This window comes from Aedes albopictus, chromosome 3 (genome assembly GCF_035046485.1).
Source record: "Aedes albopictus strain Foshan chromosome 3, AalbF5, whole genome shotgun sequence".
NCBI lineage: Eukaryota > Metazoa > Arthropoda > Insecta > Diptera > Culicidae > Aedes > Aedes albopictus.
In genome coordinates, this window is record NC_085138.1 from 23,814,950 (window position 1) to 23,842,663 (window position 27,714).

Genomic DNA, 27,714 nt, shown 5'->3' on the forward strand with positions numbered 1-27,714 from the left:
AGCAAAAGATCGGACTGCAACACGCGCTTGATGTTTTGGAAAGCGTGCTGACACTCTCGATTCCAGACGAACTTCGTGTCTTTCTTGAGCAGGTTGTCCAACGGATGGCGTAGTTGATGCATCTCACGGACGAACTTCCCGTAGAAATTGACTGCACCCAGGAATGAGCGCAATGTGGACACGTCGGTTGGAGCAGGCATCTCCGAAATCGCTGCAATTTTCGCTGGATCCGGTTGGATACCCCTGGCACTGATGATGTGTCCGAGGTATTTGAGCTGATCTTGATAGAACCGGCATTTTTCCACTCGCAGGTGAAAACCATATTCACGCAGGCGCCGGAAGAGCATGTGCAGGATTCGGTTGTGTTCCTCGAGCGTCTTGCTGTGCACCAGAATGTCGTCGAGGAAAACTTCTACGCCGCGTAGACCGGCTACCATCTTCGCCATCAGCTGCTGGAACGCGCCGGGGGCTGATTTGACACCTGGTGCCAAACGATTGAACCGGAATAAGCCTCGGTGGGTGTTGATGGTCAGCAACTTTTTGGACTCGTCGTCGACCTCCACCTGCAGGTATGCGTCCGACAGGTCGATGATGCTGAAGATTCGACTGCCAGACACTTTGCTGAAGATCTCCTCCGGCGTTGGAAGAGGATAGTTGTTGCTTTCGAGTGCCGCATTGAGCCCAGTGGAGTAATCGGCACATACCCGCACCTTGCCGCCGGGTTTCTTGACTACGACGATAGGTGCCGCCCAGTCGGAAAAATCCACGGGTGTGATGATGTCCGACTGTTGGAGTCGATCCAGCTCTTCGTCCACCTTCTGGATAGCGTGAAACGGAACAGGCCGCTTCGGTCGAAAAACTGGTTGGGCGTGTTGCTTCAATGCCAACGAAATCTTGGTTTTCGTGCAGTGGCCCAGATTGTCCTGAAAAACTTCCGGGTATTGCGTGAGGAAGTGCTGATCAGAGGAGAGCGAGAAATTGGAACTATTCACCTGTTTGCAGTAGGCAGCAAGCGGCTTCGACCAGAGATCGAATGCGTCCATCCAGTCCAGTCCGATGACGTTCAGATCTGCAACCGATGTGATGTAGCAGACCGTTGCCAACGTGGTGTCCCCGACGGTTATCGGGCAAGTGAATTCGCCGATCAGTTCTAGTGGTTCCCCTGATGCCGTTGATGCTTCCACGCTGGTTGGTGATGATGGAGGTGCTCCAATCATTTACCATGTTCGGTGGCTGATGACGGTGATGTCGGAACCGCAATCCAATTGCAGTTTGGCTGATTTTTGATTGAAGATGACGGTGACGAACCTCCGGCGGCTACGAACCTGCTGTACGGTTTGGATGACCTTCGTGTTGAATGGCTTCTTCTTCGCACCAGTTTTCTTCTCGCCGCTGGACTCCGTGGAAGTTTTTGAAAAGCAACCACAGTAGCCCTCTTTGTGGCCCGTTTTCCCACACTGTTTGCAGGTGTGCTTGGAAAACTGGCAGTCCTTCACGAAATGCATCGCGCCGCACTGCCAGCAAGGGGATGGGGGTGTCTTACCGTCGGCTGACGACTTCTGCTGGTAGGACGGCCGCTTTCTTGAGTGCCGTACTGCCTGCACCGCTGAAGATGTCGGTTTCTTCTCCACCAGCGCCGTGTCGTGCTTGAGGTTCGACAGGCGTTGGCATTCGGTGACCAGGCCTTCCAGGTTGATGGTGTCAGCTTGATCGGACTCGAGCTTGGACAGAAGTCGAGTCCTGACGTCGGCGTCCTTCGTCGATTTGAGACCGCAGATGAACACCAGACTCTTGAACTGGTCGACGGTGAGCTTCTGCAGTTCGAAATCCTCGCATTGCCGGTTGACGATTCCGGCATACGAAACGAAGTCGTCGGCTTCACTCTTCTCGAGCTTGAGGCAGTCGTAGCGCTTGCTGAACAGAGACTTTTGTTGGCCGAAAATCTGCTTCAGCTTTGCCACAACGTCGTCGAAGGTGAAATCACGTGGGTGGGATGGCAGGAGGTAGTTCAGGAACTTTTCGTGCACCGGGACGCTGAGACTGCGCAGCAGGAGCCTTACCTTCGCAGCGTCGTCCAAATTTCTGCCATCTTGCCGGAACAGATCCTCGTACTTCGAAAACCAGCGGTCGAACGTTAGGCCATTTTCCGGGTCGAAGTGGAACTCCTTGATGTTGGAGGCAAGGGATTCGAGAATCTTCTCTGGAGCGCTTCGCTGGGTTGTCGCCTCCTGGTTACCGGTGATTTGCTCTAACAGCATCAGCAAGCGGTTGTTCTGCTGAGCCACTTGACGCATCATTTCCGGCATCGAAAATTCTCCTCCCCATGCTCCGGTTTCGGATTCGGCTTGATGGTCGTTCTTCCGGGACATTCTTGAGGATCTTCAGGCTTGAATCTCGTCGCCAAATGTTACCTTCTTCAATAATTCTTTAGTAAAAGAAAGAGTTACAATGAACGTCTTATTTATTCGGAAGGCAAAACTAGAATGTCAAAAATTTTCACTTTGAACTGCAACAACTCGGTCATGGCTACTACGATTGTAGCTTGCTCTCATAGCCATGGTAGCAGTATTTCTGATGAATTACAATAGAAAAGCATGCGAAGTCGTTCAAAAGCCGTGATACTGAATGGAGGAACCCCAATCAGATCGTCTCTTGTCCATCACATTCAATGATGTTGTCTCATTTTATCTAATATCCCCTATAAATTAAAAAAAAATAGAATTTCAGATGAATTTCATCAAAACCGTGCAAAGTCGTTCAGAAGTCGTGCTACTTAATGGTAAAACCCCAAACAGATCATCTCTTGTTTATTATATTCAGAAATAATGACGGGTCGTGTCTCGTCAATCACAATCAGAGATGGTGTTCCATTTTGTCCAGTATCCCCTATAAATTAAGAATATTGGAGAATTTCTGATGAATTTCAATAAAAACCATGCAAAGTCGTTCAAAAGTCATGCTACTTAATGGTAAACCCCCAAACGAATCGTGTCTTGTCCATCACATTCAGAGATGATGTCCCATTTTGTCCAATATCCCCTATAAATAAAGAATATTTGAGAATTTCAGATGAATTACAATAGAAAACCATGCAAAGTCGTTCAAAAGTCGTGATACTGAATGGAGAAACCCCAAATAGATCGTCTCTTGTCTATCACATTCAATGATGTTGTCTCATTTTATCTAATATCCCCTATTAATTAAAAATATTTGAGAATTTCAGATGAATTTCATTTTTTTTTATTTGTGAATTTTAACTTAAGCTAATTCTTCACACTTGAATTTCATAAAAAAAAAACCGTGAAAAGTCATGCTACTTAATGGTAAAACCCCAAATAGATCATCTCTTGTTTATTATATTCAGAAACGATGTCTCATTCTGTCCTTTTTCCCCTACAAATTAAAAAATACAAAAAAAAATATTCAAAGACAAAAAATACCAGATTTTTGAATGACTTTGTATGGTTTTTATTAAAATTCATCTGACATTCTTAAATATTCCTAATTTATAGGGGATGTTGGGCAAAATAAGACAACATCATTGAATGCGATGGACAAGAGATGATTTGTTTAGAGTTTCTCCACTCAGTATCACGTTCAAAAGTCGGCTTTGCATGGTTTTTTGTTACAATTCATCCGAAATTCTCAAATATTTATAAAATTTATAGGGGATATTGGACAAAATGAGACACTTATTGTGATCAAAAGTGAAAAACATTTACTAAACCAAGTTGTCTAACATTGCTACATGATTTTTTTTTGAAATATTTATTGTTCCTCCCATCTTTTTTGGATTTAAGTTTGATATATTCAAGTATTTTTGACAAATTTAGGGGAAAATGGCCAAAATGAGACACTTGGCGATGGTTTTCAAGAAAGGGGTTGGCACCATTCGATTCCCCGGAGTTTTTTGCTTAGGAATGGGTATCTGTCGTTTGCTTAGCGGCCGGAACTGAATTGCGTCCGTTTTTTTGCTCGAATTTGTACACTGTGCGTTGGGTGTTCCAGGGAAGTATTTCTTCCATAGTTCACGAACAACCGATTTCACACGTCCATATTGCTTCATGTGCTCTGCGACGATAGGATTTGGCATTCCGGGTGGCAAATCGTGAATTCTCACATTGGTGGAGGTATCTTCTATGAAGACAGGAATTTTTTTTTTTTTTTTTTTTTGGAAAGGTTCCTAGCGGCACGCCGACGGACGTAGAAACCTCTCCCATCACTGTGCGCACAAGCGTCTCGCGTTTGCACGGACAACGACAGTTCACTAGGCCTTTGATAGGATAGAGAACGTAATCCTTCAAAAACAGTTCACCAGCCGTGCACGGAACATGTCGTCCAGTAAGACACTGTTGCGTACTGACTCAGAAGGTTACGGTAGAAGGTGTGAAAGTTTCGGTTTTGTCATATGGTCGATTTTGTATTTGTTTTTTTATCATGTCAAGGTTTAAAGAATGTTATTGTTCATATTTATGCTATGCCTTATTATTCAGTAATCTTTTGGTGTGCCTATGATCTGTTAGATAGTCGATGTGTTTGTTATGTCCATTTTCGTTGATCCTAATTCTAGTATTGTTTTAGTATCTTTGAAAGTTGTCTTTCGTCCACATCCATAGCTCTATCAGCATCGGTGCAAATAAATCCATATTAAAGAAAACCTTTCATACACTCAGTCGAAAAATGTAAAAATATCTAATTTGTCATAAATAGTCTACGTTAGTCAAAGTCGAAGTAGTCAGTTTTTGTCGATTTTGTCTTGATCACACGTTAGCTTCGAATCTATAAGCAAGCACTGTTAAATGCTGCACTTCCCACTATTAGTTTCTTAGTTATTTTAAATTGATATTGAAAATTATAGAGAAAAATTGAATCACGAAAGCACATCAAATGTTAAGAACTATGTATTAGTAAATTGAATACGCGAGATACTACTAATTATTTCATATTTGAATTAAATTTGTATTTGTATAGTGTATTTGTTAAAATTAACCGAATAGTGGGAAGCCCAGGAAACAGTTCAAAGCCTGCTGACTCAAAAAAGATTCCGAGACTCGTCACAAAACACAAAAGTTTGCATTATGATTCACAACGACTCTCGAAACCTTCCCAGACTCAATCGACCGGAACTGTTTTCTGGGTATAGAAACTACTAGGCCCCAGCAGGTCCCTCCTGTTTATCGAGCATTTCTGAAAAATCAGCCATACTCCATCTGTAGCAGCCGGTTCGCAATGAACCGTTGGAGGCGCATTAAAGTGTTAAAGGTGATATTTTCATTACAAGAATTACAATTAACATCCTTCACTTTAATACCGTCGAACCCTGTGATCTTGGCCAGGGATCTTCTATGAAGACAGGAATTAGAAACTTTTTTGCTTCTACTTGAATTGAGTGCTTCAGGTTATGCGAAGCAGCCAATGCTTCTGCTGTATCCATGCTACCGAACTCAATAAAAACTTGTTTTCGGATGCTATGTAGCTGTAGGTTCTTCACTTTTGTGATATCGAGTTGAATGTTGTTCACGAGAAATTTGTGCACTTCTGCTGCATTGACCCGTACAGGCAGTACGCTGAAATCAACGACCAGCGTATTCTTGCGTGTGGTATCCATTGTTGGAGCCACACAATAGCACAACACGAGAGGCAGATACAGAGACTACTGCATCGAGCAAGAGCTAGCTGACGACTGCATTATGTCATCTGACGTTTCACAAGATGAAATTAGCTAAGGTTTCTTGTGGCACAATTGTAAAGCCTTGTCTGGCGTAAAACAAAACAGGCTATTTTCTATGCTATTTATATATAGCAGTGTGGCAGCGAGGACATCATCGGGACCAGTGGATACGGAAATCGGGAGTTCGATTCCAAGTAGCGGCAGGTATTTTAATTATTCAATTCTAAAAGCGACAGTTCCAGTTCCACGTGTATTGCGTTACGGTATCCATAACCTAATTATATTTAATCGAATCATTTGGCGTATAACTATTATTTAACAGCGCCTTTTTAAGATGTTGTTCAGTTAGTGGTTACATAGGAGTCGAGAAAAGAGCTGTGACTTGAAGCTGCTCGCACATATGTAAAACACAGTAACTCAGCATCAAGCCGTATTGATGACGCTTTGTTGACGTTTACATTCACAAGAAACGTTAGTTGGGTATCGTCCGAGCCAAATGACTTTATGCCAAATGTTTCAGTTTGGAATTTCTTTATGGGAAATATGGGTTTGGTCGGTTAGGAATAAGTTTCTCTGGGAGGGAACAGGACTTTAGTCTAGGATTAAGGAGCTCGATTAAGGGATTTTTCCTGTAACTCCTGAAGCATTCTAATGAGAAATTCTTAATGGAATCCCATGAATCCTGAAGGTTTCGCTTAAGAAACACTTGGGGAATTTCTTGAACTTTTACTGGATTTTTAGAAGGAATTTTTAAAAATTTTCTATGAGAAACTTCTTGAAAATTTTCAGAAATAACTCCTCGGAGATTTCTATGAGGAACATTTGTATGGCTCCCAGAAGGAGATTCTTTGGGCTGTGCAGAAGAACTCCTGGAATGCTAATAGAAAACACGCAGTAATACATCCTGGCAGTGTGTGGATTTTTATCGCGAACCACTGAATGGTCCATACTCAGCAAGTGATACATTCGCGAATGTAACATTTCGTGAACCGACATGCTCGGAAACGCTCCTCGAAATGCTGTTCATTCTCTTGTCCGGTTCGACACGAGAGCGCAATCAAGAGAGAAGATGCTCGATGACGCTAATGAAAGCTATGCATTCGGTAAGAATATTTTATTGCCATATTTTTTTTTATTGTGACTACACAACATGCAACGGTATGAATACAGTTAAATTAAATAGTAGGTAGTTCACGTTTTTAAAGCGAAAACACATTAAATACTGATAAATATAACGATTATTCACAGTTGTCCCAAGCCAACGATGAGAGATCATCGGTAAGTGTTACACTTAGCGATGCCCGCTCATCGCCGCAGCTTGTCTATATCGGAGTATCTTCTTTGTGTTCCTTCGTGAACCATGCGACTCGACGAGAGAACATACACCGCTTGGTAATTGAAACAGAACCAACAGAAGGGAAGAAAAACTGCCGAGTGATTTACTTATCTTTTTTTCGTCTAAACATTGCATCCTGGATAATTTTCAAAGAAGAAAGATTTATTCCAACAAAATTTCGTGGTACATGAAAAACAAAGTTCCAGAAGAAATTTCTGCTACTCACAAATACTAAAAAAAACTCCTATACAGGAATCCACCGAAGAACACTTGGAGAAATTTATTGGATGAGTCTCATAAGGATTTCCTGGGAAACCACCAGAAGAAAATCTTTAAAGAATCCCAGAAAGAAATTTGGATGAAATTCTAGAAACATTTTTGAACGAATCCCAGAAATACTCCTGGAGCTGGAGGAATAGGGTTTGGAACTACTTGGGCACCCGCACCAATTCCCGGCACTCCCCAGCAAAACAAATCAAAATATCACTTGCCGCATATTTTCCGAACGCTCTTCCGTAGGTAATCATTTCCCGCAACATTTCCGCAATGGGATTCACAGTCAATGAGCTACACTTTCACTCTGAAGCAGCACAAGTGCTCAAAACAAAAATTACACGCAGAAGAGTGCACTTCGGCAGCACAAAGATGGTGCCGAAATGATTTCCCATTTGATTTTGCTGGAAGTTCGAATTGGTACTGAACTAGGTGCAGTAAACTCGTTCAAAATCAACTTCCGGCAGAAAATATCCACAATAATCATTGTTAACAACAAGTTCACGCAATAAGGTATCTGATTCAGATGGAAGAAGTGGATGAAAATGGTCGATTTTGAAGGTATTTCAGAAAATAATCTTGTAAGAATTCCTGTAGGAAGTTCTGATGAAACGGAGGAACTTCTGTAGAAATTTCGGAAAAAATCTTGATGAATCTCAGAAGCAATTCCTGGATGAATTTAAAAATGACAATCCTTTACTTCTTAGGACATAAAATATCCTCATGTCTATCATACGATACACATGCAAAATTATCATTGTCAGAGAAAGCTCTCAGTCTATATAGCTGTAAAATTGCTTGTAAAGAACACCAAGCGTAGAAACAGGCTCTGTCCGTGTTGGGACGTAACGCTTAGAAGAAAATGAAATGAAAAACCTACAACGATTCATACCTGGCAATCCGCAACTTTTCCGCTTCGCTCCGGCCGTCGTACAGGAAATCTCCGTCGCGTTCAACTGTGTCAATGTCTTGTGTATATTGGAGCTTTCAAGCGATTCCTGCATAATTCCGTTGTACTCCTCCAGCTGCGGAATGTTGCCAGTTTGGTAGCACGACATCGGTCCCGTGATTTCGTAAAACGGCCTTCCCTGTTTGTCGATCTTCTGGTATACCGTCGCGACCACGGCGATCGATACACTGTGGGCCTCCTCCAGCCCGGGTCCACCGCGCTGGGACTCACGGAAGTCGCAATATTCGGCCGCCTTCAGTAGACTGAACGGTCCTTGCTCCACCACTCGCACGATCAGAGGAACCTCGTTCATCATGTGCAGCACCGCGAACGGGATTTCTCCGCGCGCTTTCGCCACCTCCATGGCTTGGGTTTCGATGGCCGGAATGACCACCGTTGTGACGCTCGGCGGAACGGCCATAGTCGCTGGCGCCGGTTTCCAGTCTTCCTGCCGTACGATTCCGTGAGTTTTTAGCTCGTGATGTTTCAGCGAGTACTGCTTGGCAAACAGACTTTGGCAGATTGCGCACCGGAACCCGGCAGATAGCTGGGTCACCTCATGCTGTGGCTTTCGGTTCTGGGCTGCGTTGGACATTTTGGATCGATTCGAAGCTGTTACGTCACGTGCTGGACAGAGTTGAATTTGAAATCAACATTTTCAATGCAAATATTTACAAAATGATCCAAAAAATAAATGTAAATGTAGCATTTACTTACCCGGAAACAGAAGAGATTTCTACGACACACAGTTTTATCGATAGCGTGCTCAGAAATTTAAACATTCACTTTTCAACCGGAAGTTTTTGAATCCGTATTCAAAACGAGTCTGGCTTACTTTGATGGTCTCATGTGTGATGCGAGTTTCAATTTTTTTTTTGTGACTTCTCAAGATTTTTTATCACGCAAACACTGAATTACACATTAATCACTCGTTCTTAAGTTAAAATTGCTATTAAACAATAATTGAACACTGAATTTCTCTACGGACTTGAAATTAAACTTTTGCGAAAATCAAAAATCACTCATCCGATCCTGCGAGGTCGCAGACTCGCAGATCTGATCCGTTCTTTTGCGTCCCAGCCCAGCTTTTGCGAAAGACACGCGTGAGGCGTGACAAGTGAAAGTGTGTAGAGATTTCTACTTCACCGGAAAAATAAGAGGGCTAACTCAAAAGCTACGTAACGTTATGAGAATGAATCCTGGTTACACTACGGGTGACTTCATTCCAGCTGCTGGCCAAAACTATTTACATTTTAATTTTCCAATCTGCGGGTAAATAACAAGAACAGAATTGTGCTGATTCTCTTTAAAGTTGATTTTCTCCATCTCGAGGTTGAAGCGACCATCGAGGTAGGAAGAGAACTTATCAAAAACCAATTTGTAATGCACACTAGATACGAATTTCGAAATTTTTATATGGACAAAAGCAGACAAAAGCCTATGCGGGCCAAAATTGAGCCTACGTAGTTTAAGGACAGCGCCCTAGGAAAACCCGTAGACAAACAGATGTCACTTTGCCTTTTCAGAATGTTTTGCATCTAAAGCGCAGTTTCGAGTTCGAAAGGAATCGCTCAAGAAACTTCTTGAGTGATTCCTGACAGAAACTTTCTTCGGTGACTGCCATTTGAACTGTCTTCGCTACTGCGTACTGCGATCGAAGAAAAATCGGTTTCTTGAGCGATTCAGGCAAGGAATTTTCCATGCATCAAGATAGACTGAGAAATTCCTTCTGATCTGCAAACAGCGCTTAAAAGCCCAGTTTCGTATTCAAAATAAATCTCTCGAGAAATGTCTTGCCCTATTCCTGCACCCAAAAAAAAAATTTGTTATAGTTCCTACCGAATCCGTGGTAAAAATAAGAACTGCACCAACGATTTTTAACCGAATGCGAAATTCTGTTAATAATTGGCTTCTTTAAGGACATAGTTGCAAGCGTCCAAAAATGGCAGCCAGCATGGCAGTCGCTCACACCTTTACCCTTCCTTCTCCTCACCATAATGATCGACGAGCACAGAGGATGAGTAAAAAAAAATCTTAAATAAGGCTAGCTTACCTGCTCAAACTGCACTGCGATTACTACTCGTGATGAATAACAAAATTTCACACTAGTTGCGAAGAACTCCTTTTGAATATTTTTGATAGTTTCATATTTTCGTGCCAAAATATAGCACACACCGCATCTTTCTTCGATGACGAGCACGCCTCGCACCTTTTTCAAAACACTTTTTTGGGCACTTCCACATATACCAGCACTGTGAAAATTTGATGCGATACAGAGAAATGGTCCTATTTTCCTTTGGTTGGGCGTTTGTCCTCGAAAACTTATTTATTTCCCACTTTTTTGGTCGGAAAACTGATTCAATTTCAGTCGCGGTCTGCTAAACTGAAACGCGCACCGTAAAACTGCGTGTTGTTGTTCAGTGCAAAATAGATTTGAATCAATCGCTGTTACTTTTAATCACGCAGGACAACTATATAATTGCTAACATTTTTTCATATTATGAAAACATCTTTAAAAGTACATGCCAAACAATGTTAAGATAGACAAGAACATGCTTTTGTAAGTTATGTGTTATTATTAGTATATTTGATGTCACCCCACATTACGGTAGTACCCTCCGGTGAGAGAGGTGCAAGAGAAGAGAGGAGAGAAGTGTCAACAAACGTAAATAAAACTTTGCACAGTGTGGTAAATGTTGGCGATACTAAGCAAATATTGTTTGGGAAACAGATTTCAGAATGATGTTGAGCATTTTGTGACGATGAACCGACTGAATCAATAAAATGAAAGTGAAATTTAAAAGAAAATATACTGTTCACGTTCAATGGTTTAGTTCAACAGAAGTTTTTTTTTTCGTTTCATTAACCAAGGTACGTTGCGCACTGTGTACTGCTGGTTTGTTTTGGTCAAGTGGGTGGTTGGGAGAGAATTTGAACGGGAGACAAAAGTATTGTTATGATTTCCAGCAACCTTCACCTTCGATGTTGAGATATGTCGATATTCTGAATCTGCATGTCAAACTGAGTCGAAATCCAAATTTTCATGAATTTTGGTGCCCGGGAACCTGTTTAAAAAGCTGTCAAACAGTTACCCAGCTGTCAAAAGGTGATTTCTAAAAATCTCTTAGAAATTGATTTTAGATGCCAAAATAAAGTTAAAAAAATCTGAAAAAAATCACAGTGGCTCAGAAAAAGGTGCTTTTTCGTATAAAATCAAAAAATCGATACATTTTTCAAAATTTAAAAACCCAATTGTACTGAAACATTGTCAATATTGTCATGCGTGCGGTACCGTTGACTGAAAACATTCTTGATTCTACTATTTTAGCATTGTATTTTCGACCATGTCAACTTGAATGCTACGCGTCTTGGATAAACATGGTCAAAAATACAACGTCAAAATAGTAGCATCAATAATGTTTTCAGTCAACGGCGGCATAGCAATATTGATAATGTTTCAGTACAATTAACAGAATTTTGCATTCGGTTGAAAATTGTTGGTGCAGTGCTTAATTTTACCATGGTTTCGGTAGAAACAACAAATTTAATTTCAATGTGGTAGAATGTTTCTACAGTGACTGCCATTTGAATTGTTATTTCTTCCCAACTGCCCTAAGCAACCAATAAGCATTTAAAATAGCATTCCTTCAGCATCGTGTATTTTTTTTTCGTGTAAATGGATCACTAAAATAACTAAAACGGCCGCTATGAATTGAACAGGTAGCGCCACCGTAGCCTTGTGTGTTTGACGCAACTCGACTGCTGTCACTGTGTTACCGTTCATATACGGTGGCGCTTTTGTTTTGATGCGGTGAGTAGTAGAAAAGTCGGCTTTAATGATCCATTACCTTTTGTGTAACCCGCATAGAAATTTACAATCGGGTTCTTCAGGGGTATCCAAATTATTTCATGATCAGATTCTCCGTCCAAAAATTAGTCGAAATCTAAAGTTTCATAATTTTTGGCGTCCGGGGAACTGTTTTTAACCCTCGGGCGATCGCGCTGTTGTATTTTGTACAACACGTGGAAAAAATCTCGCTTTTTGTATTCAGTATTAGCGTGGTGCTGGCAGTGGTGGCCAACCGCGCGAGTTACGGAAGGTTAAAATGTATTTAAAGTTTGTATGGGGAATTTTTTTTGTTAGGGTCGAACTGTCATTTTATCGATTGAACTGTCATTCTATCCACGAAAATTTACTGTTTTGTTAATTTAACTTTCAAAACAAAGGTATTGAAATTCAGCAAAATCACGTTATACTCAGAAAAATTGGCTCTTTCGATTAGGCTATAGAAAATAGCAATATTTTATTCACTAAACAACCCAATTCGTGCTATTGCTCATATCATAAGACGTCCATTCGTAGAATGATTACTTCAAAACTAGTAATCGTTTTATGATTCGATGATAGGAATTGGCAAATTGACATTATTCAATATTATTTGGGTATCATTACACTTATGATAACGATACAATCAATAATACATGAATCTTTTCTAATAATATCGTTCTGATAAGTTTTCGAGTTTTGTGGATCTTTTAAGTAAAAGCAATGCAATGACATAGAATTACTTTAGTATGCGTTACTGTTTAGCCATCAGTGATAAAATCACACACCTTTAAGCTCGCGTTTCAGTACTTCTGAGCACCAAAAACAACACTGCAGTCTCGGCTGCAGTGAATGCACTATTTTGCTCATGCGAGGAACACTTTGCCAACAAAATCTGCCACACTAAAAAACTGTTTTCATGCCAGCAGCTGCCGTTCCCTAGCTTTGCAAACACTTGAAAGTTTTGTGAAACGGCTGCAATAGCAACATAGTATGCTGAAGTGGATTATTTGAAACGTTCCTTTTCACGCAGAATGGATCAATGAAGCAAACTTTTTCAGTGTTCGCCGCATGTTAACAAAGGCGCCACCGTACACGCTAAGGTCAGTTTACCTCTTTTACAAAAAGTGCACAACCGCAAATATGCGTAAATGATACTCAAATACAGTGAGGATTCGCTCGTTGGGTCACGACTGCGCCCCGATTAGCGAATCGTGTCCGTTCGTTGGGGCAACTGTCAACTGATCCAAATGCTCTAGACACACGCAAGTGACGAGAAATGCGTCACGAAACACTCACATACTTGCGCAAACGGTCTGCATACAGGAGCTGCGATGCGGCGACGGTCAGACGTCAAACTCGTTTTGACATCGATTTTGACATTGACAGTGCTTTTTAGTTGGGTTTTGCCCCAGCTAGCGAACATCCAACCATCGAGACAGCCCATCTAACGAGCCGCCAACAAACGAATCGGGACTGTATAGGTAAACAAGACTCAAATATGGGTAATGTGTACTAATTGTAACCCAAATATGGGTAAATATTACCAATAAATGCGAATGTGCACTTTTGCAAAATATGAGTTTTATTTACCCATATTTTAGAAAAATAGGTAAACTGACCTTAGCGTGTATATGGACATAGAGATAAGTGACATTTCAACACACGTACACTAGCTTGAATTTTTCCATACACAAAAATGCACGCCAATTCAAAGGCTATTCAGATTGCATATGAAAATATTACCCAATTGATTTGGGTAAAACGGCTAAATAATGATAAAACTAACAACCGGGGTAAGAGTGCACATATTTTCCCTCAAGTTTCACAACTACATCTACAAAAGAGACACGCATACATTTGAACGTGATTACCACTATTAACGTCACAATGTGACACACAGTGACACACAAAAGAGTTATGTCAAACACACAAGGCTACGGTGGCGCTATCTGTTCGTTTCATAGCGCCCTTTTGCTTTATTTTAGTGATCCATTCTTGTATCACAGCTTCCCCGAAGCTGATGATTTTCGCTAATTGCTATTTCCTCTTCACAACATCACCGAGTTTCAACCTACCGCGACCACCGATTCAATTTGGCGTACTGCGTAAATACCGCGCAAAGAGTTAGCAAAGGTCATCTTATTGTTGTGAACGAGCATCCAACGTACAGGCGAATGCCCCCTATGGAAGCGTCATCGGCAAGGCTCGTCTCATCACGACGACGGATGGACGACGACCGCCGCCGCCGACGACGACGACGACGACGAACAGGAGCAATAACAACAGAACGCCATCATCTGCAACAGCAGCAAGATGCTGCCCGCGCGCGCTCTCCGCGATACTTTTAATGTGTAATTAATTGTAGTATTGTGAACTTTGTAAATAGTCCGTGTAAATAAATGTGCATGTTTTTATTTATGTAATGTCCGCGTGTGGAAGATATTCTCTCGGCCGCATATCCTCATCCCCCGGACATGAAAGTGGCGACGAGGTTTTCCGTAGTTGGGTCGTATCGCAGCTCCAAACGATCAACTCAACGATCCTACGCGGGAGGGAAGATGGACGAAAATGCACCGTCATCGTCGCACAGCAGAACCCGGCAGGAGTCGCACATCGCCAATGTCCTCCTGCAGGAGCACGGGTTTGCTTCCGAATGATGGTCATTAATCCCCATCATCCAACGCCATCGCCGAATTTGGCAACCAAGTGGAAGTCCAGTGGGAGTCCGAACGCGCAGTCAGCGTCCTCCCATGGCAGCGCGGTTCGATTCGGAGGATGGATATTCCCTCCAACATCACCAGGATCAAACATGCACCGCAGCAAGGAGTCCGATGCCATCTACACACGGTATGCTCCTATGGTGATTGATCGTCGATCTACAAGATGGCTGTTTTTGCATCGACATAATCACCAACATCTTTTGGACTTGGCAGTCGCAGCTCGTCAGGAGACGCACTCATCGACGCAGTTAACTCCAGCAGCACAATGACTCGGTCCACAAGACAGCCGCTCGTTTTCCACCATTCCAAATCAACACCGTTCGGATCACGAAAGGCAGCAGAAGCCAGACGTTTTCCTGGCCACGTCCTTCTGCGTAAGCCCGGTTTTGATCCCCAAGATGCACAACGTCATCGGATGCGACCTGTCTGGCCACACAGCAGCAGCAGATAGTCGGCATCCTGTGCATCATTATTTTCCACGGTAGGCGCAATGGTGGGGCAACAACGAGCTTCACTCCACATCGTACGATCAAGGGTTTCTTCGTAGCCTCGAAGAAAAGCACCTTGGTCCAATATCGTTCGTCATCCTAAAAGGGGGAGATGTTGTGAACGAGCATCCAACGTACAGGCGAATGCCCCCTATGGAAGCGTCATCGGCAAGGCTCGTCTCATCACGACGACGGATGGACGACGACCGCCGCCGCCGACGACGACGACGACGACGAACAGGAGCAATAACAACAGAACGCCATCATCTGCAACAGCAGCAAGATGCTGCCCGCGCGCGCTCTCCGCGATACTTTTAATGTGTAATTAATTGTAGTATTGTGAACTTTGTAAATAGTCCGTGTAAATAAATGTGCATGTTTTTATTTATGTAATGTCCGCGTGTGGAAGATATTCTCTCGGCCGCATATCCTCATCCCCCGGACATGAAACTTATACTTGCGACACACATGTGATTCAAGAATCACTGTAAAATTACGCTTTAAATGAGTATCATACTGAAAATTATTATGGATTCGATTGGAAATCAAAAAACTTTTTCAGAAAAATATTTTTGTTAATTTTGGTTTGTTTACAACATACATCGGAAGTGACGTGTATGATATTGCGCGCAAACCCTAAAATTTTATTCCCACCTTTGGGTTTCCGCGCCGAAGACCCAGCTCCAGATTCGGCGACAAAGAGATTTGACAGCAGTCGCCGGGCAGTTGGCAATCCTGATATTTGACGGCGGTCATCCGTTAGCTGTGGGAGTGGATTGTTGTCATGCAAATAGAGCATTTCGCTGAAAATGCATGTGTATTTTGTTATTGTTGACAGATTTTTTTCTGTGTTAGTGTGAAATATAGCGATTTGCTGTATCGCGTAAGCTTTCGCTGGAAGAAAACATCATATAACTCAGCGAGGCAAAGAAAATTTTCAATGAAAAATGCAATAGTGCAACATGGAACGCACACAGCGCACTACACCCGGTACTGAAAAAAAGTGTCGCTAGTCGAAAAGTGTCGCTAGTCAAAACGTCGCTATTCGGTTTGGCGCTGGCGCCATAATATTATCGTCGCACCACCAAATCGTAGTCGTCGCTAGAAGCACATGCGAAGTTGCAGCTGCGAAGTAAATTTGAATCTATTTTTTCTGTTGCGCATCATTAAGCTAATTAAGAGCAATACACTCAGCCAAATAACCTTAAGATTTTCATAAGGCCCAACTTATGAAACGGCCTTTAAATAATTCATAATGATGCGGATGAATTTCATAAGGTCACTCTATGACGTAAAATCGTCTCACAGCTTGGCTTTTATTGATGTTTAGCAACATGTTATTCTCAAGCGTCGGTAGCCGTGCGGATAAGACACGGACTCGGTGATCCCGATGTTCATGGATCGAATCCAGTCTGCTTCATTTTAAGATATTTTTGTTCTTTTCATAAGTCTGTCTTATGAAATTTGTCATAACAAGCACGATCAATTTTTATAAGGTATTCTTATGCCATCCATAAGAATAGGGTCCTAAAATGAAAAATATTTTCCCGGTTTTGTTGCATAACACGAAAGAGCATGCTTTTCTGATCTCAATGGTAATTTTTCCGAACTTAAACAATAACAGAATAGTTAATAAACTTGAAAATAAAATAATGATGAGCAGGTCTTGTTTGACACTCGAGGTCAACCTTGACGTAACGAAAGTGAAACGGCGGGTTGCAAAAGACACCACATTGGCTCACTTTTGACAATAAATGTTCCTGTTTGACATACACGGTAAACAAAATTTACCCAAAATGTAATGCTAAACAAGGAGTGTTGCAAAAATTTTTAAAATTTTTGAAAATATATTTTATGGGCTTTACCTAATAGGAATACTTAAAAAATGAGTAAACATGTCGTTTAAATCAATGCTTGATCGAATTATGCAGAAATTGAGATAGGCCTTTAGGAGCCTATTAGTTATAGCAAATTTTCATAAGGTATTTCGATGAATTTCGCTAGTTTTTTTCGCTGAGTGTAATACGCACTAATCCAAATTGAGTTGCGACATTTCTAAGTAGGTTAAAAATCAATTTTCGCACGTTTGGTCACTTTGTATTATGTTTCCAGTTCAAAACCGAATTAGCGACATTTTTTCTTTGACTTCCGCTGCTTTTGCCTTGCGTTAAACACAATGTCGGAAGTGGGGCGCTGTATTGTACACCTGGTGCTCTATACAGCGCCCCACTTCCGACATTGTGTTTAACGCAAGGCAAAAGCAGCGGAAGTCAAAGAAAAAATGTCGCTAATTCGGTTTTGAACTGGAAACATAATATTTCGACCAAATGCATAATATCTCAGTTCAAGTCAGTCTCGTCAGAATCGTCACATACGACTCATCGAAATCGAACTACAGAACTGTTTTCGTACTTGCATGTTTGGCATCGCTGCCGTTGACCACGATCAAAATCTCTACACAAACTCCCCCTTCTGTAAACACCTTGAATTACTCCATCTCGCTTGCTCTGCTGGCGCTTCACCATCCGTCCCGTCTTCTCTGGCCAACGAGCCCAGCTACACTGCGGACGGCCCCATCATACTTTTTTTGTTGGTGAAAAAGCCATCATCGCTGGCGAATTTCGGACTGTTCTTTTCGGTCATCCAAAGCGTGAATTTTATTCCGATTGAATCGAAAGTACGTGCGGTTCCGTGCGGGGTTGAACCTCTTTCGTGCGTGCGTGCGTGAATTCCGCGGAGGTGACCTGGAGTGCGAGTGATTGGTGAGAAAAGATTTTTTCGGGGTTTTCGGTGCTGCCGAGCAGGGTGGACCCCTTTTCGGTGTCCTCCTGGAAGATAACAGTAAAAAGTGGATGTGCATTGTCAGAAAATTCTGTGTTTGAATGCAGTAGAAGGATAAAGGATTGCTCGAATGATCGGCGGTGGGTGCGGGGACATGAAAATCCAGAACAACAAAAGTGGAGTGCAGTGATTTTGGGTCGTCCGTCAAAAGTGGAAGGATTTTTTTTTTCTCGTCGGACCGAGACCCCATATTCTCCGACGAACGACGACGGCGACGACGACGTAGGTTTCGGTCACACTTGGAGCGAGCAATCATCATCAGACAGAGACGCACGCACACACCCATGAAAAGCGTGTTTGTGGTGGGACGTCGAAACAAGTCTAGCGTAACATATGAAAAGGTTCATATTCCGACAAGGTAACTAATTTCAACATCAGAAGTTCTATGGGGATAAAAAAGGATCAAATTTACGTGTTCCGTAAGAATTGTATTCTGTGAACTGTATCAGGGACTTTAATTTATATTTCTACTAGCAGTCCCGGCAAACATCGTACTGACTACTGTGCTTTAACATTTTAAGGATTTCCGAGTCAACGTACTTTGCTTTCAAAATTTAATGGCGATTTTTTTCCTCTGATGTGGAACTCTGGTATAAAGTGGGTCGTGCGTTGTATGACAAATCAAAGAGTTTCAGACCATTCAGTTTGACTTCTTTTCTTCTGAAATGCTTAGGACGTATTGTGCATTAACCTGCTATGTTATGATTGACCTGGGCTTGTTAGGGGAATATCTGTAAATAAAAAGAAAATCGCGTTAAGTACTGTTCCTTTGAATTCCACTAAGAATTTGCATCCTTTGACAGATACGTATTTCGATCTCAACTGTAAGGTCGTCTTCAGTGTCTTGTACTTGACTCGATTCTCGTACAAGACACTGACACTGAAGACGACCTTACAGTTGAGGTCGAAATACGTATCTGTCAAAGGATGCAAATTCTTAGTGGAATTCAAAGGAACAGTACTTTATAAACGCGATTTTCTTTTCATTTACATCCGTGATGTTCATCTGGCCAACGTGCCTCTTAATGTATACTAACATGCCTACCAATCTGGAAAGTTCACTGTGACTCTTTTACACAAGGTTGTTTACTATACCGAGAAAGCATTCGCTCGAAACCAATCTTGTTTCTTACTTTTTTAGATATCGAGGGTGCCTTTGACAATGTGCCTTTCTATGCCATATTGGAAGCCGCACGGTGAATATGGTATATCTCCGATGATTTCAAATTGGATTCACCAAATGCTCAAAAACCGACATTTTCTTCTCGACATTGCGTCAAGCAGCGATTAGGAAATTGAGTGTTTGTGGATGCCCCCAAAGGGGAGTCTTATCACCACTTTTGTTGATACACTATTGATGCAACTCAATAATTGCGGTTTTCCTACTTATGGTTTTGCCGACGATTATCTAATATTGTTAGTGGACGCACATCGGATAAGTGTTGGGCTTGGTGGCCAAAATAAAAACTGGTTAATGGTAGGTTTATGTCGGGTTTGCATTCTGCTGCTATCCTACGTATACATTTGAGTGATATGGACACTATACGATGGATTCTGATGTGACCTCACTGAAGTTCAGTACACATAGTGATCACAGGCACAGTGGATCTTTAAATTCATCACAGATCTTAAAAATGAAATCCAAACGTTGATTTGCATGCGTGATGATTCTATCGTAGTGTATCCGGAAGATGAATGAATCGCCCAAAATAATCCCCTGGTCACTTACTTGATAGACACGATCCAAATATTGATTGGAAATGGTGTACTGATAGGTTATTGGCATCTGCTTCCGATGAAATGATATAATGTTGCATTTATGTGTGTTGAGCGTCGTAAGATTTGAGGAACACCAATCGGAGAACATGGAGTGCTGTGCAGTCATCAAGAGACACCTGATAAGTGTAGTGTCTACCTAACGTACAGTACCTAAATGTCTAGGTATGATTCATTATGTCTACCTAAGGTAGTATAAATACTGGTGGTCATTGGACCACACGGCAGAGACTGCATAAGCCTTGGACTGGACATCTTAATTATTCTTTTTTTGAAGGATATAAAAATAAGCATAGTGTTCATGTACTCACAAAAAAATAGCGACACTCTGGGAGTAACAAGAAGGTCGACTCTTTAATAAAATGTGAAAAGAGTAAAACCTCAGGACACGCTTTGCCAAGTGTGCAAACTTTTCCGCACGCATCAACCAACATCAAAGCAAAAACTTGACATTCCCGATGTTTTGTCAATGTTGCGACCGCTGTTGACCTGCTGGGATATGCGGGCGGAAAAAATTGCACACTTGGCAAAGCGTCTACTGAAGGCTTAAGGTAAGGGTCCTAGCGGTACCCCAGATATGTTGGTAAAAGTGTCGGAGGAAGATGATCCAATCATTACGCGAAGCTTACTATCCAAATTACGATCCTTCAGATACGACTCAAACCCAGCATGTCAAGTCAGAAAAGATTAGATCGGCATCTTCAAGCTTATTCAACAAGATTTCATGGTCCATATTTTACAGATCATTAACACCTTCGTTCACAGTTTGTTATAAGAAACGGAGATTTGGTAGTTTAAATATAAATATGCATTATGCATTGATGCATGTAATAGCTTCTTTTGGATCTTTTAAATTTCCTATACAGTAGACGCTCGATAACTGCAACATGTTTACGTTTTGCTTACCGAATAAAATTCGATAATTGAAACAACTGACAACATCAAAGAACTGTCAGTCGCTTGCAGAATGTAAGCAATTTGCATTCAGAAAATATCGCACTGCAGCAAAAGTGCATGTGGAAAACATCGCATCGCTGTTGATATTTGATTTTGACGGATAGCGGTGGGATAACTGTATTTAGCGGATTTGCATTTAAAAAGCATTGCAGTTGAAGTGTTTGCACCCAGCGAACGTCTACTGTACTCTGTTAGGGCAATCGCAACGACATTCTAGTGGTTTAAGGGAGGCAGCTAAACTTCCGTTAATCATATTTAAACCTCTTTTTGCATTAGGGTCATTTTTGATCCATACTGCACAGTGCGTCAGTGAACTGCTACCAACGACATTGAAATTCAACGGTGGTTGAAATGAAAATGAGAATGATCCGAAAGTATATAGGGTGACTGTTTAATTACAAATTTCGATAAATATGTCAATGTCAATCAAGAAAAAAGCTTGAATTAAAAGAATAGGACCAGTGAAGAGAATTGTCAGACAAAAGAGGCACAACACAAGCAACAAAGAAGGTGCGACGATTACTCTTTATCTCTACTGGTAACAGAAATTGACATGATCTCGAAATTTTTTGTTGCAGACAAAACGGAAGCTGAATTTGTTGCGTACTTTTCAACTCATGAATAATCAATTATTGCTAACCCAAAGTCGAAACTGTTTGATGATAGAGCTTCACCAGAGTTGCAGTGCTTACCAACTCGATGTTACCGCTCGAAAATCGCAATGCAAGGCTTAAAAATCTCTAAACTCGTGGTTTACGATGTTAATCCCATTATTTTCAAGTTGGGACAAACTTATGTCGCATGGGTTTGTTTGTCGCAACAAATACAGGTTGCGACATTGTCATTATTGTTGCGCGATGGTTGAATTTTGATTCACTGAATAGGACACAATCGGTGAAGTGCTAGAATTGAAGTAATTAGCTGAATTTGTGTATGGTGAGAAGGTCAATTCTCCGTTTCTTCAATGCAATTGTTGAAAAAGCGTGGGTATTATGATTCCTTTTCTAGTTTAATGCTGTTTGAGCAAAACATAGGGTAACTGTGTTGTTAAAGTTGCAAGAAATGTAAAAAACCACAACACGATTACCCAAAGTTTCGCTCATACAGCATTAAATTAGGCAAGGAATCATAATACCTACGCTTTTCGAACCATTTCATTAAAGAAACAGAGAATTGACCTTCTCACCATACAAAAATTCAGCTCATTACTTCAATCCTAGTACTTCACCGATTGTGTCCTATAGTTGGCATTAACGAGCAAGCCAAAAATTGATGTCCTAATGTCGTCTTTGTTAATGTTCTCTACAGTGATTATATAGGATTCTCAGTATTTTGAAAACTATCTTTCTTAACAAACGTGGCTAGGCACGTCGGGTCAGCTAGTTCCGTAGAATCTAATAATTTTTCTACCGGGAAATGGAATGATTGTTTTCAGTATTGATCTCTAAGTAATAATAACAAAGTAATAGAACTTTGGATTATATAATTCCTTTGTTTGAAAATCAACCATAACTTTAATGCGTGCAGCTGAGGTCGAAATACGTATCTACCATAGGATGCAAACACATCCTATGTGGAATTAAAAGAAACAGTATTTTATTAGATTTTTCTTTGTTATCTATGTAAATAAAAATGGAATGGTGTTTGTATGTCACGAATAGGCTCGGGAACGGGTCAACAGATCGACATGATTCTTTCACTGTTGCATTCCGCCAGGGCTCCGACGTGTTCGTATGAAAAAATAATAGTCTATTTTACGAAACGACAACAGTGTTGATATTGATATTAACACTCACGGACTTGGGCGCAACCTCCTGTCAATTCATGAAATGAGCGATCAGCTGATCCGAAACGTCTCGTAAAATGGCTCATTGAAAAATGTGTTCGGGAAGGCAATTTTGTGCGGTACTTTTCTATGGAGCTAGATGTCAAAAAAACACAGTAGGCAGGCAGAACGACGTTTGCCGGGACAGCTAGTAACAAATAAAATCAAATAATTATGATACTAAATCAAGTACTGAATGCATGGATTGTTTAGTGAATTCAGCCTAATCGAAAGAGCTCATTTTATTTTAGTACATATGTATAAGGTGATTTTATTGCGATTTAATTATTTTGTTTTGATGATTAAACAAACAGAACAAATTTAATTTCCGTAGATAGAATGACAGTTCAATTGGGTTTTTAAATTTTGTAAAATGTATTGATTTTTTGATTTCATATGAAAGAGCGCCTTTTTCTGAGCTACTATGATTTTTTTTCAGATTTTTAGAACTTCATTTAGGTAGCTAAAATCAAACTCAAAGAGACTTTTTGAAATCACCTTTTGACAGCTGGGCAACTGCTTGACAGCTCTGCCCAATACAAAATGCGACGATGGGCTGATTCGACAAATCACTCCCATACCTTACCTACCTTACCTTGTTGGCTACAAAGTAACTTTACTCCAATGCCGAGCGTATAGTAGAGCTCCATCTTCGTCGGTCTTGGGCGATGTTCCTCCAGTTTCCCCGAACGTGTAGGGATCGTAGATCTTCTTCAATCGCGTGCAGCCAGCGAGTTCGCGGCCGCCCACGAAGTCGCCTACCTCTACCGGGTTCTCTGCTGAATATTGTTTTCGCTATTCTTTCTTCCGACATTCGCACTACGTGTCCAACCCACTGAAGTCTGCCGTATTTTATACGTTTCACAATATTCGCATCTTCGTACACTTGGTACAACTCGTGATTCATGCGTCTGCGCCACACTCCATTTTCTTGTTTCCCACCGAGAATTGTCCGCAGCACTTTGCGCTCAAAAACTCCAAAAGCTTTTCGGTCTACCTCCTTTAACGTCCACGCTTCGTGACCGTAGAGGGCACGCGAATTTTGTTTGCGTTTGCAAGTTACGGGACCTAAGCTGGCTACGCAATCTGTAAAAGGCCCTATTCGCAGCTGCAATACGCCTTTTCACTTCACGGGAAACGTCATTGTCACATGTCACAAGTGTTCCAAGATAAACAAATTCTTCAACAACTTCAAACACTTCCCCATCAATCACTACCTCAGCACTAACACCACTAGGCCTGCTTCTGTCTCTACCCGCTATCATGTACTTCGTCTTGGTAGAGTTAATCGTCAAGCCTATCCTCGCTGTCTCTCTCTTCAGATAAGCATAAGCTTCCTCCACTGCCCTACGATCGATGCCGATGAGATCAATATCGTCCGCAAAACCGAGGAGCATGTGCGACCGTGTGATGATAGAGCCATTCCTCTGCACGCCTGACCTCCTAATCGCTCCTTCGAGTGCAATGTTGAACAATAAATTTGAAAGAGCATCCCCCTGCTTCAATCCATCCAAGGTCACAAACGACGTAGACACTTCGTCCGCAATCCGAATACTTGATTTTGATCCATCCAGCGTTGCGCGTATCAACCTAATTAGTTTCGCCGGAAAACCATGTTCTGACATTATCTGCCAAAGCTCATTTCTTTTCACTGAATCGTACGCTGCTTTAAAATCAATGAACAGATGGTGAGTCTGCAAATCACTCCCATACAAACTTCAAATTGTTTTTAAATAGGTTCCCGGGCACCAAAATTTATGAAAATTTTAATTTCGGCTCAGTTTGGCATGCAGATTCAGCATGCCTTTGGATAACTATGTTGTTTATGTTGCAAGAAATGGAGAAAACAACAACACTGTTACCCAAACCCAGGCCAGGAATCATAATAGAACAGATCTATGAAAAACTAGATTTGTAGTAATAATCTGAATTTTAGTATGGTTAGAAGGTCAATTCTCCGTTTCTGCAATAAAATGGTGCAAAACCCGTGGGTATTATGATTCCTTGCCTAATTTGATGCTGTTTGAGTAAAACTTTGGGCAACAGTGTTGTTATTTTCTCCATTTCTTGCAACATAAACAACATAGTTATCCAAAATTTTGCTCAAACAGCATTAAATCAGGCAAGGAATCATAATGCCCACGCTTTTTGCACCATTTCATTGCAGAAACGGAGAATTTGACCTTCTCACCATACTAAAACTCAGCTCATTACTACAAATCTAACGCGATGAGATATGTATAGTATCTAGCCGTGTACAAAATTTCAAGTCAATTCGTTTGGAATTGACTGAGTTATAACGAAGATTGCCCAAAATACCGGCCGCTGCCCAAGTGGTTCGCTACACTTTGCAATTCGTTATAACGGCGGTGACATAGTAGAGAGTTGCGTGATGCGAAGCGCAGTGCGACGCGTTTGCGTTCGAACAGTTTTTGTAAGCGCCAGTGCAAAACGCATGGTGAGACGCGTTGACCAGTCAGAGTGAACGCGAATCACAGCGTCGGCAGCTGCGTCAAACCATTCCGTCGAGTGCTTTCACGCGCGTGCATGCACAAGTTGCTGTACGGGGAACTGATGGTTGCTAGGACCGTCTCATGATTCTGTGCGCCTGGTGTGTGGTGTGTGCTGTTTGAGTGAATTCGTCATGACGGGGTTGAGTCAGGTGTGAGTTTGGTCGTGGTTTGAGAGTTCTCATTATGCTGATGGTTGTGATTATAGTGCAGGGCATCGGTAATTTTGCTTCGGATACGCGTCACAAGGCGCGTCACTGTGTCATGCTTCGCGTTGATCGACGCGTGTATGAAAGCTGATCGACAAACGCGTTGCGCATCGCTTCACGCACCGCCTTACTATGTCATCGGCCTAAGTCTATCTTGAGATAAAATAATGCACAACTCGTGCTGTAAAAATATTTTGCAATGAGCCATTTTACGAGACGTTTCGGATCAGCTGATCGCTCATTTCATGAATGAAAATTTGACAGGAGGTTGCGCTCAAGCCCGTGAGTGTTAATATCAACACTGTTGTCGTTTCGTAAAATAGACTATTAAAAATCCATCATGAAACCCCCTTCCAAATGTTACGCTAGGTGTGGACAGTGTACCGCACATGTGTGTGTGCGTGGTGTTCTGTGATGGTTGCTCCTCCGGCTGTGTGCGTGTGTGCCGCGAGGAATGCGTGAAAGTGTGCGTGCGTGGTGGAACGGTGACATTTTCTTTTTCTACACATTCATCGCTGATGGCAGCACAGTGAGTGAGCAGAGCTAAAATTCGTCGTCGTCGTCGTAGTCCGGTCGCGATCTCACCACATCGCCCGTCGTCTGTCGTGGTCTTATTCCAGATACCTAGTGGAGGAAAAAAGTGCTGGTTTCATTGGGGCTCCGATTTGGATTTTTGCGGAAATCGTGATTGGAAGAAAAACTCGGGAAAATGTGAACCGCAGAAAAGCGGAAGTTCGTCGTCGGGTGCGCGAGTGAGTGCGAGAACCTAGTTTTCCTCGGACAATCATCGCAAAATGACGATCGCACGACGAAGAAGAGTAGGATCATCGATTCATCATCAATTATTGTGTGTGCCGTGCTGCCGTGGTGGGGTGGCCAATAATAGTCAGTGCGGTGTAGAATAAGAAGAAGCAGCAGTAGCAGTGAGCAGCGGAGACAAGTGCTTCGGAAAAAGGAATCGAAACAAAAAAAAATAGGAAAAAGAGATTTCCAAGCAGTGCGGTCCGTTCGGGGTCGACCCCAGAAAGTCGGGCCCCGCCGAGAGGAAGTTGGTGGCCCATTTTCTAGCGATTTTCCTTCGGCTCGATTTTTGGGATTCCAAAGTGAAAGCACAGGTGTGTGTTAGTGGGGATCTTTTTTTTTTGCTTTTTGACAGCGCCGTGTGGCCGCGCGTTGAACACACTCATTCAATAATAATAATAAAAATCTCGCAATCTTCTTTGCTGCCGCCGTCGCCGTCATCGACGTCGCAGAAGTCGCGAAGAAAAAGAAGCAATCGATTAGTAGTAGAGAGAGTGCGGTGCTGTGATTTTAGTACCTAGGCGAGGTGAAGAAGAAGTTCCCTTTTTCCGGATATTATTTTTCTTCGCTTCACGCTTTCCAAGATGGCTCCGTCTCCGGAGCTCGGGGGTCAACCGAAGGCCCCCGACAAAGCTGGAGCGGACCAACAGCCATCCACTCCGACGACGACGGCGACGGCCACGGAACACTCGTCGTCGTCGACCTCCTCAGCACCATCACCGTCGTCATCGTCATCTAACAGTAACAATCCCTCCCAATCATCATCGTCAGGAACCAAACACTCGCCGCCTACAGTGGTGACTGCTGCTGCTGCTGCTGCAGCCGCAACGTCAAACTCCGGCAGCAGTTCCGTTGGAGGCAGCAACAACAACAACAGCAGCAATAGCACGTCGTCAGGAGGAGTAAGCGCTGGGGCTGCCGGCACCGTTGCGGGCACATTGTCCGCGCAAGCAACAACTCCTCAGCAGGATAGCAGCAAGGTAAGTGCCTATACATACTGCGATGATCCCAAAATGAAAACGTAGAAACGCCCCTTTTTGGGACCTCTCTGTCAAACCATTAGTCACATTTTAGCAGCAAAAAAAAAGCTATAAAAATTGGGGCAACAACAATTTGCCGATTCTCTCTTTGTGATGCACCACCGGGCCGAGCAAGGGTTGATTGGACCGATGTGTTTTTGTGTGCATCCACTCTTTTCCTTGGTGTGTTGAATCGGCGAACATCTTGGCAATGATGAATCACACTGACAGGCAGCGTCCGTCTACATATGTGCTATGATGCATTATTGCCCTTCTTTGCCTCTCTGCAGGTGAACTTCAACACGACAATGAAATTGCACAATTTGAAATCAGTTCAATGACGTTCCGGACCGGGGTAAAGAAGGTTGCCATTCGCTGAAAGTGTTTCAATATTAGAAACCTTTATCCATGAGCAGAAGACTTATAATTACACTTTTTTGTTATTTTTTTTTTCAATCATATAAGCAAATCATATATAGAATTTTGTGTCCAAATGTTCTGCCACGGGGG

The 27,714-nt window shown here is 42.1% G+C and overlaps 3 protein-coding genes and 1 long non-coding RNA gene across 10 annotated transcripts in view; 2 read left to right on the forward strand and 2 right to left on the reverse strand.

The window, feature by feature from the left end:
- Window positions 1–1,217, reverse strand: part of LOC134284150 (uncharacterized protein K02A2.6-like) — a 4,739-nt gene extending 3,522 nt beyond the window's left edge. Inside the window, exon 1 of the mRNA XM_062842502.1 lies at window positions 4–1,217. Coding sequence (XP_062698486.1) covers window positions 4–1,217 — 1,214 coding nt within the window. The remainder of the gene's footprint in view (window positions 1–3) is intronic.
- LOC109427320 (uncharacterized) overlaps window positions 1–9,068 on the reverse strand; it is a 17,582-nt gene extending 8,514 nt beyond the window's left edge. Inside the window, exon 1 of the mRNA XM_062855521.1 lies at window positions 8,173–9,068. Coding sequence (XP_062711505.1) covers window positions 8,173–8,824 — 652 coding nt within the window. The 5' untranslated portion in view covers window positions 8,825–9,068. The remainder of the gene's footprint in view (window positions 1–8,172) is intronic.
- The window catches only part of LOC109418351 (serine-rich adhesin for platelets), a 78,051-nt gene that overhangs the window by 9,134 nt on the left and 41,203 nt on the right, over window positions 1–27,714 (forward strand). The window contains exons 1-3 of one of the 7 annotated variants that reach the window (XM_062855515.1): window positions 17,694–18,028; window positions 26,005–26,499; window positions 26,638–27,165. The exons of 1 other annotated variant lie outside the window; for it this stretch is intronic. In XM_062855515.1, coding sequence (XP_062711499.1) covers window positions 26,770–27,165 — 396 coding nt within the window. In that variant the 5' untranslated portion in view covers window positions 17,694–18,028; window positions 26,005–26,499; window positions 26,638–26,769. Of the gene's footprint in view, window positions 1–17,693; window positions 18,466–26,004; window positions 27,166–27,714 lie in introns of those variants that run through there. 5 more of the 7 variants (XM_062855516.1, XM_029865433.2, XM_029865455.2 and 2 more) reach the window with 5 other exon arrangements.
- Window positions 4,006–5,475, forward strand: LOC134291149 (uncharacterized). Its single transcript, XR_009998937.1, has 2 exons — window positions 4,006–4,130; window positions 5,337–5,475. It is a non-coding gene; the product is annotated as an uncharacterized LOC134291149 (long non-coding RNA).